A 17,523-nucleotide genomic window follows, 5' to 3' on the forward strand; every position below is an offset into this window, starting at 1 on the left:
GAGCTATTCTAGACTCTTTGATTCTCAGTTTCTGCTCCAATAAAATGAGGATCTACTTATCTCTCTCTCGCTTATTTTTTTTTCAATTCCTGAAGAAACATTTTATATATACAACATAATACAATTGTCTTTAAGGAATTACATAAGTTTTAGAATAAGGAAAAAAGAAGAAAGAACAGGAGAGGAAGGGTACTAACAAAACAGCTGAAAGGTATGGAGAGTGGGATCTTGAATAGCATGTCAATAAGCACAGCCAGACAAGGAACTGTGAGGAGAAAGAGGAAGAGGGGAACGGGACTGACAATGCACCTGGACGGCATAGTAAAGCTCCAGATCTACACCACACTCTCATTATTCCCTCATCTTAAGTTATGTGTCCCTCCTTGTCAAATTCCAATTGCTGTACTTATACTTTTGTCTCAATTCCTTCAGTTCATTACAGGGATCTTGATTCATTGATCATTTTCCTGTCCTCTCCTTTCAGTTCCTTCTCTTCTTTCTTCTTCCTTCCCCTCTCCTTTTCCCCTCCTTTTTTTTCCCCTCTCCTTTTTTCTTCTTTCTCTTCTTCTTCATCTTTTTTTTTTTTTTAATTATATTAACTTTTTAGTGACAGAACCCATGCCAGGGTAATTTTTTACAACATTATTCCTTGCATCACTTCTGTTCCAATTTCTCCCATCTCTCCCTCCATCCTCTCGCCCAGATGGCAAGCAGTCCTATATATGTCAAATATGTCACAGTATAGCCTAGATACAATATATGTGTGCAGAACCAAACGGTTCTCTTGTTGCACAGAGAGAATTGGATGCAGAAGGTAGAAATAACCCAGGAAGAAAAGAAAAATGCAAACAGTTTACATTCATTTCCCAGTGTTCTTTCTTTTAGTATAGCTGCTTCTGTCCATCATTGATCAATTGAAACTGAGTTAGGTCTTTGTCAAAGAAATCCACTTCCATCAGAATACATCTTCATACAATATCATTGTTGAAGTACATAATGATCTCCTGGTTCAGCTCATTTCACTCAGCATCAGTTCATGTAAGTCTCTCCAAGCCTCTCTGTATTCATCCTGCTGGTCATTTCTTACAGAACAATAATATTCCATAACATTCATATACCACAATTTACCCAACCATTCTCCAACTGATGGGCATCCATTCATTTTCCAGTTTCTAGCCACTACAAACAGGTCTGCCACAAACATTTTGGCACATACAGGTCCCTTTCCCTTCTTTAGTGTCTCTTTGGGGTATAAGCCCAGTGGTAGCATTGCTGGGTCAAAGGGTATGCACAGTTTGATAACTTTTTGGCCATAATTCCAGATTGCTCTCTAGAATGGTTGGATTCATTCACAACTCCACCAACAACGCATCAGTGTCCCAGTTTTCCCGCATCGCTTCCAACATTCATCATTATTTTATACCGTCATCTTAGCCAATCTGACAAGTGTGTAGTGGTATCTCAGAGTTGTCTTAATTTGCATTTCTCTGATCAATAGTGATTTGGAACACTCTTTCATATGAGTGGTAATAGTTTCAATTTCATCATCTGAAAATTGTCTGTTCATATCCTTTGACCATTTATCAATTGGAGAATGGCTTGATCTCTTAGAGTCAATTCTCTATATATTTTGGAAATGAGGCCTTTATCAGAACCTTTAACTGTGAAGATGTTTTCCCAATTTGTTGCTTCCCTTCTAATCTTGTTTGCATTAGTTTTGTTTATATAAAGGCTTTTTAATTTGATGTAATCAAAATTTTCTATTTTGTGATCAGTAATGGTCTCTAATTCATCTTTGGTCACAAATTTCTTCCTCCTCCACAAGTCTGAGAGATAAACTATCCTATGTTCTTCTAATTTATTTATAATCTCGTTCTTTATGCCTAAATCATGGACCCATTTTGATCTTATCTGGGTATACGGTGTTAAGAGTGGGTCCATGCCTAATTTCTGCCATACTAATTTCCAGTTATCCCAGCAGTTTTTGTCAAATAATGAATTCTTATCCCAAAAGTTAGGATCTTTGAGTTTCTCAAACACTAGACTGCTGTAGTAACAGCACAGGTCACAGAAAATAGGTCTTGTGAACCTAACCTATTCCACTGATCAACTAATCTATTTCTTAACCAATACCAAATGGTTTTGGTGACTGTTGCTTTATAACATAGTTTTAGATCAGGTACAGCTAGGCCACCGTCATTTGATTTTTTTTTTCATTAATTCCCTTGAGATTCTCGACCTTTTATTATTCCATATGAATTTTGTTGTTATTTTTTCTAGATTATTAAAATATTTTCTTGGAAGCCTGATTGGTATAGCACTAAATAAATAGATTAGTTTAGGGAGTATTGTCATGTTTATTATATTTGCTCGGCCTAAGAGCACTTAATATTTTTCCAATTATTTAAGTCTGACTTTATTTGTGTGGAAAGTTTTTTGTAATTTTGTTCATATAATTCCTGACTTTCCTGTGGTAGATAGATTCTCAAATATTTTATGTGGTCAACAGTTATTTTGAATGGAATTTCTCTTTGTATCTCTTGCTGTTGGATTTTGTTGGTGATGTATAAAAATGCTGAGGATTTATGGGGATTTATTTTGTATCCTGCAACTTTGCTAAAGTTATGAACTATTTCTAATAGCTTTTTAGTAGAATCTCTGGGGTTCTCTAAGTATACCATCATATCATCTGCAAAGAGTGATAGTTTGGTTTCCTCATTGCCTACTCTAATTCCTTTCATCTCTTTCTCTACTCTTACTGCCGAGGCTAGTGTTTCTAATACAATATTGAATAATAATGGTGATAGTGGGCAACCTTGCTTCACTCCAGATCTTACTGGGAAAGGTTCCAGTTTTTCCCCATTGCATATGATGCTTACTGACAGTTTTAAATATATGCTCCTGACTATTTTAAGGAAAAATCCATTTATTCCTATACTCACAAGTGTTTTTATTAGGAATGGATGTTGGATTTTATCAAATGCTTTTTCTGCATCTATTGAGATGATCATATGGTTTTTGTTAGTTGGTTATTGATATAGTCAATTACGCTAATAGTTTTCCTAATATTGAACCAGCCCTGCATTCCTGGTATAAATCCTACTTGATCATAAGTGTATTATCCTGGGGATGATTTTTTGTAATCTTTTTGCTAATATTTTTATTTAAGATTTTAGCATCAATATTCATTAGGGAGATTGGTCTATAATTTTCTTTCTCTGTTTTCAGCTTACCTGGTTTAGGTATCAGTACACCATGTCTGTGTCTTAAAAGGAGTTTGGTAGGACTCCTTCAATCACTATTTTTTCAAATAGTTTATTTAGCACTGGGGTTAATTGTTCTTTAAATGTTTGGTAGAATTCACATGTAAATCCATCTGGTCCTGGGGATTTTTTCTTAGGGAGTTGGTTAATAGCTTGTTCTATTTCCTTTTCTAAGATGGGACTGTTTAGGATATTTACTTCTTCCTCTGTTAATCTGGGCAAGCTATATTTTTGAAGGTATTCTTCCATTTCATTTAAGTTGTCAAATTTATTGGCATAAAGTTGGGCAAAGTAATTCCTAATTAGTGCTCTAATTTCCTCTTTGTTAGTGGCGAGTTCTCCCTTTTCATTTTTAAGACCAACAATTTGATTTTCCTCTTTCCTTTTTTAAATCAGATTTACTAAGGGTTTGTCTATTTTGTTGGTTTTTTCATAGAACCAACTCTTAGTTTTATTAATTAATTCAATAGTTATTTTACTTTCAATTTTATTGATCTCTCCTTTTATTTTTAGAATTTCAAGTTTAGTGTTTGACTGGGGGTTTTTAATTTGTTCCTTTTCTAGCATTTTTAGTTGCAAAGCCCAATTCATTGACCTTCTCTTTCTCTATTTTATGCAAGGAGGCCTCTAGAGATATGAAATTTTCCCTTATTACCACTTTGGCTGCATCCCACACATTTTGTTATAATGTCTCATTATTGTTGTTTTCTTGGGTGAGGGATCTACTTCAAGCGTACAAAAATCTTAATTTTCATTATTACTACCTGTAATTTGAGCCTGAGAATCATTCTTTTAAATGTTCTAAATGACAGTAAAATATATTTCTTTAAGTGTGGATTTAATTTTTTTTTTAAGTTTTATAACAAAGCACAAATTTAGAGTCAATATAACAGTGGAATAGCAATTATCCAGACAAGATTCTTAACCTGAAGTTGGTAAGCTTGTTTTATAAATATTTTGAGAAATTATTTCAATATAATTGGTTTCCTTTGTAATCCTATATGTTACTTTATTGTATGCTTTTAAAAATACTATTCTGAGCAGGGTCCAAAGGCTTCATCAGACTGTCAAAGAGGCCCATGATACAAAAAAAGGTTAAAAATTCCTTTAAAAATCTTAAGAATATAGTCTGCTCATTCTATCAAGGAGGAAATAAGTAGATAGACTAAAAAGGTAAGCAACATGGCAAAGGTATACATGTAGCAACAGAACTTCAAAAGTCATAACCCTCAAATGTGAAACCTCCTGCAAGACAATCTCTCTGGACCTTATTCTTCTCATCCATAAAATGAGGGTTAGATAACATAACATTCTCTGCACTGAGACAGAGATGAGGAAGGAGAGAATCCAGGCACAGAAGACAGCCAGAAAAAATGTAGAGATATTAATGTGACAGCCTGATCTCTCTAAGGAATTATTTTTGTTTTTTTGTTTTCTCCCTTTCCTCCCATAGTTGTAACTGATAGTTGTAGAGATCCTAATCATCATCACTAGACTCCACAGACCTGCTTCTTCTAATCCAAAAATTCTCTATATGGAACCAAAATAGGAATAGACTCCCAAAGAGGTGTGGATAAGAAAGGCACACATTTGCTATATGTCATGAGTTCCGACCCCCTTTCCATTCCAGAAAGTTTCTGAACCAGGTTGTCATCACAGGGGTCTGTGTCAATTATCTATCACCTAGACATGGTTCAGCAAATTACTCAAATTTGAGGCTTTCTCATGGAGGATGCTGAGCAGAAACTAGCTGGCAAAGCCCACTTTATAGCCAAAATCATGAAAATAACTAGTACTTACATACAGCTTTCCCATTTGCCAAGCTCTTTATATTCATCATCTCATTTAATCTTCAAAATAACCTTGCAATGTAGGTATTATCATCCCAATTTTATAGATAAATAAAATGAGGTTTAAAAAAGTTAAATGACCTGTCCAAGATCATGATGTTGATGATCATGATTCAAATTCAATTCTTCCTGATTCAATAACAGGGGTGAGATAAAAATTATGTGCTATTGCTACAGATGTCCTGGATTTTTGTTGTTGTTATTCTTTATAAAACTCATTTAACTCTATAAATGCAGATCCTTCACATGATCATTTCCAGCACTTCTAAAGATGAGACAAGTCCATAGAGAGGTACAGTTACATACTTATGCTAGGTACTTCAATTTTCCATCTACTCATCTTTGAACGGATACAAATACATAGTATATTTCACAAAGAACTTTTAGTCAAGGGTCATTACTCCTTGAATACTATTTTTTAAATTAATTCCTCCTTTTTCGACCCTGGGTACCACTGACTTAAGCTAACCAAAGTTAAGAATGTAAAAAAATTTTCATTTTCTTAATTCAAGTATTTTGGGAGTTAACAAGTTACAAAACCTATTACAAATACAAGATCCCAATACAGAGCCATATGAAGTACCTGATCACTTTTTAAAATTTGTCTAATCTTGGATAAGTCAAGCAAACTGTCTTGGTCTATTTCCTTATATGCAAAATGAAGACTACCATATGGGGAAGCAACTTTTGTGGAAAAAGGAATAGTCATCCCCATCAACTGCCATACACAGGATAGTAATAAACCAACCTAGCTAAAGCAGAAAAGTCTCTATCTTGAGAGATAGATAGGAGGCAATATGTGCCAGGCAAGTCAAACCATCACCACTGCCTTAATTACCATCTCCTTTTAGACTCTGAGGAAGGCAGCCCCCACAACCCAAGAGCCTTGGGATTACTGACATTTAATAATGATGTTAAGAAAAGACATTATCAATTGCTTCGCTACTGCACTGTAAGAACCACAGGAATTTTCCATTTGACTGCAGTTGTAATGGTCCCTTTCAAACTATAAATCTAAAATCTCAGACAAAAAGTAAAGTCCTGTGTTAAAATTTGGTGAGAGTAAAATGAATATTTTTCTCCTTGTATGGAATACTATTTAATTAGAAATAAATAGGCCCCTATTTCAAGAAATCATGAGTGACTTTCTAGTCAGATCTGACTAGATTTATTAAAACATTAAGTTCACAAGAGTGCCATACTTAACAACAATCGGTTCCTCAAGACAAAGAGTAATAATGACCAAAAGAAGAAAATGCTTAAAATAACATGCCTATGAATACAATATAGTAGAAAAAATACTAAACACTGATTCAAATTGGTCTAAATTTGAATTATAATAACATGTCATTTAAACCTCTGAGCCTAAGTTTAAACTTTAAACTTTAAAACTGGAATAATAACCCTCAAATAATTTAGGATTCAAGATTATTTTGGTGAGTTTGCAAACTTACATAAGGGTGAGTTATTACTATTTAGGAAATATTCTATCACTAGAGTATATGGGCAGAGCTTTCCTGACATCAAGAACAACAATGATTTCAGGAATTGTTTTAATATAGTCCTAGGAAGCCCAGAAACTCCTTAATTAAAGAATAAAGAAAATACTCCAACATCTAAAAAAATTACAAAGGTCTTCCTCACTGTTCCTGTTGTCTTTGGTTCTCTGGAGCAAACAACGAAATCCTACTCTTTAAAATTCATTGGTACAACTTCTGTTGTCAATTTATTACAATACAACAAATCAAGTTACATATTCTGTATGAAAATTCATATTAGTACTGTTTTGTTAATTGTGTTGAATTTAACAGAAAAAAAAAGAAAACAGTAGAAAGCCAAATGTAGCAAGTCCTTAATCATTAAGCAATTGATCTGTTTTTAATAAAAATGAGTATCACATTTATAATGATGGCATTTGAATGATAGTAGAGATTTGTAAAGATCATGTATATGTATAAATTGGGCTTTTAATGAAAGAAGTAGGGGAGACAGTAATATTTAAAGAGCATTCCTTAGTTTTTTTCTATACAAATTTCAAATGAGATGAATATCCTCATCTTGATAGCCTATATAAGAGTTTCCATGCTTTGATATAACCTATTACTAGAAGTTAAAATTTGATTAGAATGATAAGGATCTCTAAATGTCTTATTTACTCAGTAAAGGTTCACAATATGGAATATTATGACAGCTAGCCATCTAAGAATCAAAAGAAAATTTCCAAAACAAAGAAAATTTACCTTTAATTCCATGAAATATTTTTTGAGTTTTACCAAATTAATAACAATCTAGTCCTAATGTAATCTGCATTTATGAAAGGAGTTTCCCACAATAATGAAATTACAAATCCTTTACAAAATGAAATGAAATTAAAATATTGTATTGTGATCTTCCTAATAGATGAAGTGAAAGTGTTTAATCTTTTTAGGTTTTTGTAAAAATCTAAAGAAAAAAAATCTCCTTCTGCTCAACATATCTTCCTTAACAATAACTTGATATTGTCTTGATGATGGAGTAAACATCATAGGTTTTAATATACTAAAAAATTTTTTTTAAATATAAAATAATACAAAATTATTTACTAATATAGTATATTCCTTTTGTCAGTACATTTATATGTTAAAAGAGATTTCTTGGATCATACTGTATTTTTGTTTTTTACTATGACACTTTTTATTTGCTTGCAATTATTGAAGTGGTTCTCATGGTCATGAGAAAATTCTAAAGTTCCTGCATATCTCTTATTCTGGATCCATTCCTATACACAAACGCACTCTGAAAACTTAATATTCTTTCAGGTAAACTTTCACTGAGGTTATGGGACTCCTGCCCAGTCTACCACCCTCTATCCCAAGAAGAAAGAAAGAGTATCAGCCATGGGGACCTAATTCCTGAGTTCATGCCAAGTTGTGCAGGGTATTCAGGGTAGGGATAAAATAAAGATAATGGAGAGAAACAAGTTGATGAAAACTGCTATCAGAGAAAAAGGAAAGAATAGGAAAAAAAGAGAAGAAAAAACACACTGGCAGCAAATTGTGATTAAGAAATAAGATTCAAAGAAAGTAGAAACTAATACAAGAAAGAAAAACAACTCATAAAGCCTTTGTAAAAAAAAAAAGATAAATAGAAATCCAATCCTATCATCAATATTTGATATTTTTTTATTTTTGTAATATAAATTTCATTAAACAAATATTTACTGTCTATTATACATTATTTATTCATAGCATTCAAAGATACTAAATACAATCAACTTTTTTACATAAGCATAATTATCTGTGTAGTAGCCCTCTCCAGAGGTAAGCAGAGTGTCTAGGAGGATATAATCCCAACAGGCATACTTTACAAATAAAATCTATGAAGTAGTATCATGTCATATATACAGACAAAAATATTAACACACATTTCATCTATCTAATAATGAATTTTATGAGTCAACTATGTAGCAAAAAAATCCAACATCTTACTAGGAATTAAATAAGTAACTTTCTTTAAAAAACAGATTAAAATGAAGTCTGTGACATTAACTCAATAACAGATTTTTAATAAAATGCTACAGAACTATACAAGTCATATATATACATTGAACACCAACAGTTATGTGGATATGGCTTCATTTTAGTAATAGTCACATGAGAAAAAGGAGTCTTAAAAGGAAGTTATCTTACCTTACAAAACATGAGAGCTTGATAGGCTATCAAAGGAGAGCCAGAAGGGAGAAGAATTTGTGGAGAACTATGGATAACTTTTTCTGTATATGACTGAATATAAATAATAGATCTTATTTGAGGTTCAGAAATTAGAAAGTAATACAAGTCACTGGTAGGAACAAACACAATTGTCTTTAATCTTTCTGCTTGTTTTCCCCATTTAAATTTATGAAAAAAAATCTTCAAAATACTACAGTATTATAAGTACATGATTCACATTTGGATTAAAATAGCAATATAATAGAAGACCTATATAAGATGACTCCTGGCTTCATAAAATCTTTGCTATATAATGTAGATAACCAGAATTCTGGAGAAGTATACTTGCAACAAGGTGGTAATTCAGTGGAATTGATGAAATCATGGTTCTCTAGTTCACATATATACTTAGTACTTAGCAAGGTGATGTAATGGTTCTCCAAGTTCACACATAATCAAGATGCTGTAATGATATAATTACAATAAAGTATATAAGGGCTAACAAGGACTGGAAGATAGATATTCCATCTCCCACCATCCTGGTGGCGTCTCCTGCATTCCTCCACTAAGACCAAGACCCATCTGAAGGTCCCCCAGAAAGCTAGCCCGGCTCCAGGAGAAGGAGACAGATTGTGAAGGAGATAATGAAGACTTTGGATTTTATTCCTGATTATGATTATGATTATTCTGCTGAAACCAAGGCCCATTTTGGAGGAGCTCCAGAAAACTAGCTGAAACATTACAATATAATTTCAAAATCCTGCCTTAAAACTATACTCACATGTGTGGGTTCTGGACTCCTGAAGGATTCAGGGTAAAGCGTGCTGTAGATTTAAAAGGTGGATTTGCAAAATTCAGCTTCAGTGCTTTACGTTTACCTGGAAAATGCAAATAAGAAATAAAATAAGGTACCACAAAGAAGGATGGATTATTTATATAGCAAGAGATATGCAAAGGCTCAGGATGACAGAAAAAAAAAAAAAAAAACTGGGGTGAGAAGAGGGATGGTTAGTCCAATGAAGAGCCTATGATTTTTTGTTTTGTTTTGTTTTGATTTTGTTTTCAATTCCAAATGCTTTCCATCCCCATTGAAAATGCAAGAAAAATAACTTTATAGTTATTCAACAAGGGAGGATTGCTGTAGTATCAGGGAGGCAATGCCCTTACATGCAAGTGAACTGGATTTATTAAGTGAGAAAAGGATGTACAGTCACCTGCCTCACTTTTTCCTCCAAAGGCATCTGGATTTGTTTTGTTTTTATTGTCCTTCATTCCCAAAGTCAAGTTACAATGGTCCAACAGTGGCTGATCAAGCCAATATGAGCTTGAAATGTTCTGCCAAAGGTCAGACACAAATAGTCCACATGAACATCTGGGCTTGTTTCTCCAATTTTCTATATCTTGCATTTCTTTTGGACTAATTCAATTCTGCTTTGCTGATAGGACACAGCACCTTCTCTGATGACATACTATGCAGTCCTGGCCCAACGTCTCCTACGTCACACAACTGATTCTAAATTCTTAAAACTTTAAGAGTGTTCTTATACACCTTGTGAGTGCTTGCTCTGTGTGAATTCTCCATAAAAATAATCTTTTTCTCAAGCATACACTTGGCATTGGACCCAGTGGAGTTGCACTCTCTGCAATAGAGCTGGAATGCTTGGCAGTTTAGTTTGAGAAAGGACCTCAGTATCTGATATCTTATGCTGCTAGATGATCTTCAGAGTCTTCCTAAGACAATTCAAAGGTAAGCAATAGTTTCCTGGTGTGGTGCTGGTAAAATGTCCAAGTTTCACAAGCTACTAAATTCCAGGTCTACAGACCTGTTGTGGTGACCTCATTATTGTAAGCTTGTGAAACCTGGACAGTATATCAGTGTCATGTTAGGAAATTAAATCATTTCCATCTGGGTCCAGTGGCAGACCTTGCTTTGAGTCATAGTGATTAGGGTTTAAGGCATGGTCCTTAAGAAAGAAATCTAAGCCCAAACCCCAAGATAACTTACAAGTTTTTGACGAATTTTCTTTGGCAGAGTATAATACCCTAAGTGGACAGAGAGAAGGGAAAAAAGAAAGAAAAGAAAGGAAGGGAAGGAGGGAAGGAGTCAAGGACTTCCATATCCTGAACCCAACAGTACTCTATCTAGACAGTGATAAAATGTTTCACCATCAGTTCTTTGAAATTATGGTTGCTCAGGGTTCCTAAGTCTTTTCAGTTGACTGCCCTTACAATATTGTTGTCATTGTATAATTTGTTCACTTCACTTTTGCATTCATAACTGTCTTCCCAGGTTTTCCCAAAACCATCATCTTCATCATTTCTTACAGCACAATAATTGTACACCACATTTATACACCATAATTTGTTCAGCCTTTCCCCAAATGATGGGCACCCTTGTACTCCAAAGCTTTGCTACCACAAAAAGAACTAGTATAAATATTGTTGTAAATATGGATCTTTGCATCCCTCTTTGAACTCTGGCATGCAGACCTATGAGTAGTGTAGAAACTGGGAAGGAGACCCCAAAACTCTGGGGTCATAGAAAGGTGTCTTGAGGTGTCTCAAAAGAATTTTCGAGCTTGAATCCATCTCCTTAGCCAAGGGGCAAAGTTTATTGTAATTGTAAGGCCATTACAAGTGGACTGAATTCTAAGAGAATTCAGCAGAGAAACTGAAGAGAGAAGATATATTTATCCAGCTTTCCCTCATTGACATGCTAATTCTAAGGCTCAGGAGTGGTCTCCAGAATTTGGTTATCACTGAAAAGATTATCACTATTATCTCAGGAATTTGGTCACTAGGACTATCCTGAGGCCAGTAGCTTATCTGACAGTCAGTAATGATATGAGGAGTGGTCAATTTAGAATCAGAGTGTTCTTGGATTGGAAGTGTGGGAAATTCCCTGAGGCAGACTCCAAAGCCAGAAGATTTAGGATTACTGACTTATTGTTAGAACAGAAGCCCCCTCCCCTAAAATCAGGAGACCACAAAATCATATTACATCAGTAGTACCACAAGGATAAAAGGTATTTAATAGCTTTCTGGGCATAGTTCCAAATTGCTTTCCAGAATGTCTGGACCACTTTACAGTGGTACCAATGGTACTTTAGTATACTGTTTTGTTTTTTCCCCCCCCAAGTCTGATAGGTATAAGATGGTGTCTTAAAGTTATTTTAATTTATATTACTTTATTAATGATTTGGAGCACTTTTTCATATTGTGAGAAATGGATGGGGATCTAGTTTCCCAAAATTAAGAAAATTAAATTTTTGAAGAAATGAAACAAATTAGAAAATTCAACCCCCAAGTACATCAAAAAATGTAAAAAAAAAAAAAAAAAAGAAATAAACAAGGGCCTTGGGATATTGCTCTTTTATCTTCCCCCATAATGTAAGAGCTTCTAGAGGATAGAAACTGGCTATGTAATGAAGGGTACAAATTCACATTCTGTAATTTTTGTAACATCCAAATTAATGAAGAATTGGGGGCGGGGGGGGGGGGGGGGGGTAGGTAGAGGGGAGAGAAGAGATCATAAAGAATTTGTGCTTCAAAACAGGAAATAAAACACTGCCATTGTAGTTTCAAAAGTTGTATCTAACTTAGGCACGCATTCACACAAAAGTGTTAAATGAATCTTTCCTGCATCATCAGTGACTCAGTGCAGTTCTTCATTAAGACATTTTGTTTCTTACTATATGACTATGGATAGCTTGAGTTTTGTCCTCTGAACACTGCTAATAGACTTTAGTCTGTTTATAAATCAGGGTTTTTATTCCAACAAGTTTGATTCATTTACCATGTTTCTTGAAATAAGATTTTTATCAAACTTGCTCGAAATGTTTTCTAAATCTCCTGCTTCTCTTCTGAGAGAAGAATTCTTATTCTTGCTATATTGGTTTTCTTTGTGCAAAAACTCTTCCATTTTATATAATCAAAACTGTACATTTTACTTCTTGTGATTCTCTCTCATTTGGTCTTGAACTCTTCCCTTATATATAGATAAGGATATCATAAATCTGACAGGTAATATTTTCCATGTTCCTCTAATTTGCTTATAATGTTGTTCTTTCCCATTATTTTTCAATCTTCCCTTGACCTTTTGTTCGATGCCCATTTGGGGCTTGTGTGGAATAGAGAAATAAGATGAAGAACTTACAGGAATGTGCAAATTCTTTTTCTGTATTTTATTTTCATTATTTCTGTGTTTACCCTATGACATGTATAATATGTACAGGCCCATATTTACTTGAGCCTTGGCCAGCTAAGCCTGAAGGCCTGATTTTCTGTTTCCTAGAAATCAAGTGATTTCGGGGAAACAGAAATTTTCCATTCCAATTTCTCCGGATAGCAACAACCACTTAGATGCCTCCCCCCACTTCTCAATGCTCTCTTACTTGTGATGTAATCGCCTCTATAAAAGCTGTGTATCTTTACTACTTCTTTAGCCCTCCTACCACAAACTTTCTCTTTCCTTTATCTCGTGATCTTCCAGAGGCTTAATAAACAACCTTTCTATACTTTATATTTTGAGTGATCTCTGAGTAGTCATACTGGGTAAGGGTCTTCTACATCACACACAGTTGGGGGCTCTCCAGGATGGGGTCTTTGGGGGAGACGGCTGTGTGCACCCCAGACAGGGACAGACACCCACGAAGTAGTTTTCTCCATGGTCTCTGGCTCTGGGTGAGCAGTCTCCCTCCCCTCTTAGACAACGACCCAAGACAGAGATACTCAGCAGAAAACAGAATTAAAGATTGAGGGAAATAGAGTCCTGATGGCTGCCATCGCAGCCTGAAAGACATTTACACACGTAAACTTAAAATTACGCTCTTGGGAGTCTGGGGGTCTATTGGCTGGGTCGAGGGAGACCCTGAGAGATTAGCCCTCCTAAATTTGTTTGAACAGCTTTAGACCCCAAGGAAAGGACTTTTCCTAAGGAAGCTCTTAGGTGGCAGCAGTGCATGAGGGTAAGAAGAGCCTCTACCAACACCTGGACTGGGTCCAAGACAGTAAAATGGGATAGAAGCAGTTCAAAAATTTGTGTCAGGACATTAGCTAGGTAATTCAAAACTGGGATGAACTTCCCAGATATAAAAGGGAAGAAAACTGGAAGGATGTTCCCAGGACTATGTGGGTATATCAAACTTAAATGTGTATGTAAAAGGTGAAAATAGAGTTCTGCATGTGTCTGTGTGGCTATGTCTGCTTTGCATTGTGTTAAAAGTTAGCAAGCTTGTAGAGATAAGAATTCAGCCTCTGTGTTGCAGGCTTGTAAAAATACCAGGCTGAATTGTGGGAACTGGAATTCAATCAGAGTAGTAATTCTTTCAGAGTGGCTCAGAATGTATTGGTCTTAGATCATGGTAAGGTAATTTGGGAACTAATTTTGGGCTTCTCAGGAAAAGAAAATCTTTTATTTTTTTTTTTTCTCTTTCCCCTTATCTCTGGCTCACTGCAGCAGCTTTGTGGGAAAGGGGGAAAGAAGGGGAAAAAATAAAAACATAGATTGAAAGTTTGGAAATTTTTGAGAAAATAGAAGAGCAGTGTGCTATCCCTTTAAAAAAAACTCCTGTAAGCAAGAAGCTTGTTATCAGAACTCTGGCTTGTGGAATCCTTGCAGGAAAAAAAAAATCTCAATGTAAAGCAAGAATTGGTGCTTAACTCTTTCCTGGCTTACTAAAGAAAAGAAGTTTGAATGGAATATCTAGGTAAATTTTAGGAAATTTCACAAACTAAAGTACTGGCTAATTTTAAAATAATTTTAAATTGATATGTGTTTTAAGATTGGAAACAAGATTGGAAATAAGAAATTTCAAATATTGGAAGGGAGGAATAAAAATAGAGTAAGCGAGGTAAATAGCTGAACACAGGCTCTCTGACCTGTTGGACCTGTGGTAAAACTAGGCATACTTCTAAAAAGAAAAAAATTGTCCCAGGAGAAGAAAGAAAAATCATTATTAGCAAGTTTGCTTTCATGGAATTAGAGAACAGAAAGTTTAAGAAGGCTAAACTTGGTAATTGTTTGTCTGCAACATTTGATTAAGAGTTTGGGGAACTTACTATATTTTAAAGAGGTACTATAATTTTGAAATTGGGGGAAATAATTTTACTGCTGCCTTGTACATGTTAGATTTATTCTGAGTATAAAATCTTAAGAATTGTTTGAATATTGAAGCCTTTACAACTAAAGAGAAAATTTTTTTTTTAATTTGGTTGGACTTCAAATTAAAATATAGGTTATTAAACAAAATTCCAGCAGTTTACCTTAGGGGAGGTTGTGTTTGTATCTCCCTACTTAAATGGTATATTGCTTGTATTGAGTAATTTGTAAACTATATTATAAGTTTTATGAAATTTGGTTCAAAGTTAATTGTGAATCTTGAAGTTTAAAAAAAAAGGTGATTTAAAAAAAAGGGACAAGAAAGATTGATTTACAAAAGCAATTAATACTTTAAATTGAGCATCTAGTCAAAAGGGTTATTGATTTGGGAGTATTTAAAGTATGTTGGAGAAGGTTTAAGCAAGTAGACATTGGGAGGAAAGAGACAGAGAGATGGGACAGGAGAATGAAGGTCATTTAAGAAAGATTGATTAGTAAGAGCAAATGATTTCAAGAAGAAATCAGTGGGAAAAAAAGAAGGAAATGGTTGGAAAGGGTAGTCAGAGAGACCATTGTGAGACAGGATCCGTTTTTGGATGGAGGAGAGCAGCAGTGGAAAGTGGCAGTCCTTGGTTACTTTGGCTAAAGAAAGCAAACCTGTGATTTAAAGGGACAGGCTGCTCTTACAAGATGTTAGTTGATTGAATATGTGTTTCTTTAGAAATATAATAGTTATGAATATTAAAGAATATGATCAGAAATGTGATCTATAGTTTGAAAGGGTTATTTCAAAAAAGTTTGATGTTTTCAAGAACTTTTCAGATTCTTTTACATGAAAATAGGAAGTTTTAATTAACTGTATTGATGCCAATTATTTAAAGGGACTCCAAGAATAATAGTTTTTGCCTTTGTCCTTTTGAAAATGTTTTTGTTGTGAACAGTATATAGTTTTGGATTTTTCTGTGTATTGAGTATTTTAAAAGCAAAATGATTGGTATAATATTCAACTTATTCAAGATTCAACATTTATTTGGGTATGTAAGAATTGTGTGAATTTTCTGGGATAAATTTCTTACTGTTACCGATATAAGGTCATGGTTAATAACTGCTTGGGATTTATCTGAAATTTTGGAGATAAAATCTCTTGGACTTATAGTTAATACTATTTGGGAGTTTTAAAGCTCCACTCTCTGATGTGCTAAAGGTTGAGCTTTAACTGCTTATGTTATATTATAGTTATGTTCTTGCATTTTTTTTCTTCCTGTGACTGATGTCTATGATCAGAGCAATGGTCAATAGAAACTGTTAATGCAATTCAATTATGTCATACCTTGTTGCTTCCAATATGATTAAATGTAATTATTATATCCTAAATGCTTAGGCAAATAAGTATTTAGCCTGATCATCTGTTACTGGATATTTGTGTTTTGTTTTTAAAAGGTTTCCAACTAATGAGAGGACAATTAACAATGGTCTGTGAAATCTAACTGCTATTTTATTTATTGGGAATATAGCTGACAGCCGTTTGCCTGCCTTGTAAAGCAAGCTCAAACTCAACTGCTGGCTCTTCACATTTAGCAGCAGTCTGATGAATCAAGTCTTTCTATCTCACACTGTTCTAACCTTGTTAGATTTGTTTTTTGTTGTTATTGTTGTTGTTCTAGATCTTGGTCAAACTACAAATTATTGAATCTTTCCCGAGACATGGATCTGCCCATCTGAAGCTTTGATAGCTATTAGCACAACACATCTACCCCCTGCATGGACTGAGAGCCTTCGCCCATTTCTCAACCTGAAGCAGCTTAGATGGAGACCATCACCCCTACTCCTGATGTAATTTGGACTGATATAGGAGGAATGGGAAAGTGGTTGATGAATTATTGTTAAAATTACAATGGTATTACTGTTTGTTTAAGATTTGGGATGGAAATTGTAAAACTATTGCTGTTATGAATGTATAGGAACTTTAATTGTGGGATGATTATTTGACACTTTAGCTTTGAAATCCCTTATTTTGTTGGAATTCCTCTGGCAGACTATTAAGAGAATAGTCTGATTGCCTGTTTTTAGGAAATCTCCAAGATATAGATACCTGTCTTGGGACTAGCAGTCTCCAGCCCTGTAAACCCAGTTTTTTAATTGGCATCTCAGCATTCTCAAAGGATGTTTCGGGCCTCTAGAAGTTCGGAGTTTACCTGCCTTGATGGCCAAACTGGGCATATTCTTATAGCTCTACTTACAAATCTGTATCTTAGCAGCAACTTCTGTTCTATCAGAGGGGACAGGTGGAGCTACTCCAGGACCCACTCTTTCCCTCCTTTGAAATCCCAGACAGACTTGGGGTGCCCCTCCTAGCATGGGAAGCATGATTGTCTTTAGCACTGCTACTCCCTATATAAGCAGAAGCTGAGTTAAGTGCACAAATGACTACAGACCCCCTAACACAGTGAATTGTCCATCTCAAACTGGATTCTCTGGCTAAGATGAGGGTCTTTGTACTGCTAATAACTCTGGAGTTGTCAGGAAGAGACTTGCCCTTGTCATAAGTTCTTGCATTTTCTAGTTTCATTTTGATTTATTTGCTTCACATTTGGGTTGGTCAAAATTATGGTGCTGAGACC

General features: G+C 34.7%; 1 protein-coding gene across 6 annotated transcripts in view; it reads right to left on the reverse strand.

Annotated features, from left to right (window-relative positions):
- MAP2K4 (mitogen-activated protein kinase kinase 4) overlaps positions 1–17,523 on the reverse strand; it is a 174,847-nt gene that overhangs the window by 79,098 nt on the left and 78,226 nt on the right. For all 6 annotated transcript variants that reach the window (XR_004233767.1, XM_031965528.1, XM_031965526.1 and 3 more), the window contains one exon: positions 9,584–9,680. Coding sequence is in view for 4 of the 6 variants with exons in the window: in XM_031965528.1 (XP_031821388.1) it covers positions 9,584–9,680 (97 nt within the window). In the remaining 2 variants the exon portion in view is untranslated. The remainder of the gene's footprint in view (positions 1–9,583; positions 9,681–17,523) is intronic.

The sequence above is a fragment of the Sarcophilus harrisii genome, chromosome 4, assembly GCF_902635505.1.
Source record: "Sarcophilus harrisii chromosome 4, mSarHar1.11, whole genome shotgun sequence".
In the NCBI taxonomy this organism is placed as follows: Eukaryota; Metazoa; Chordata; class Mammalia; order Dasyuromorphia; family Dasyuridae; genus Sarcophilus; species Sarcophilus harrisii.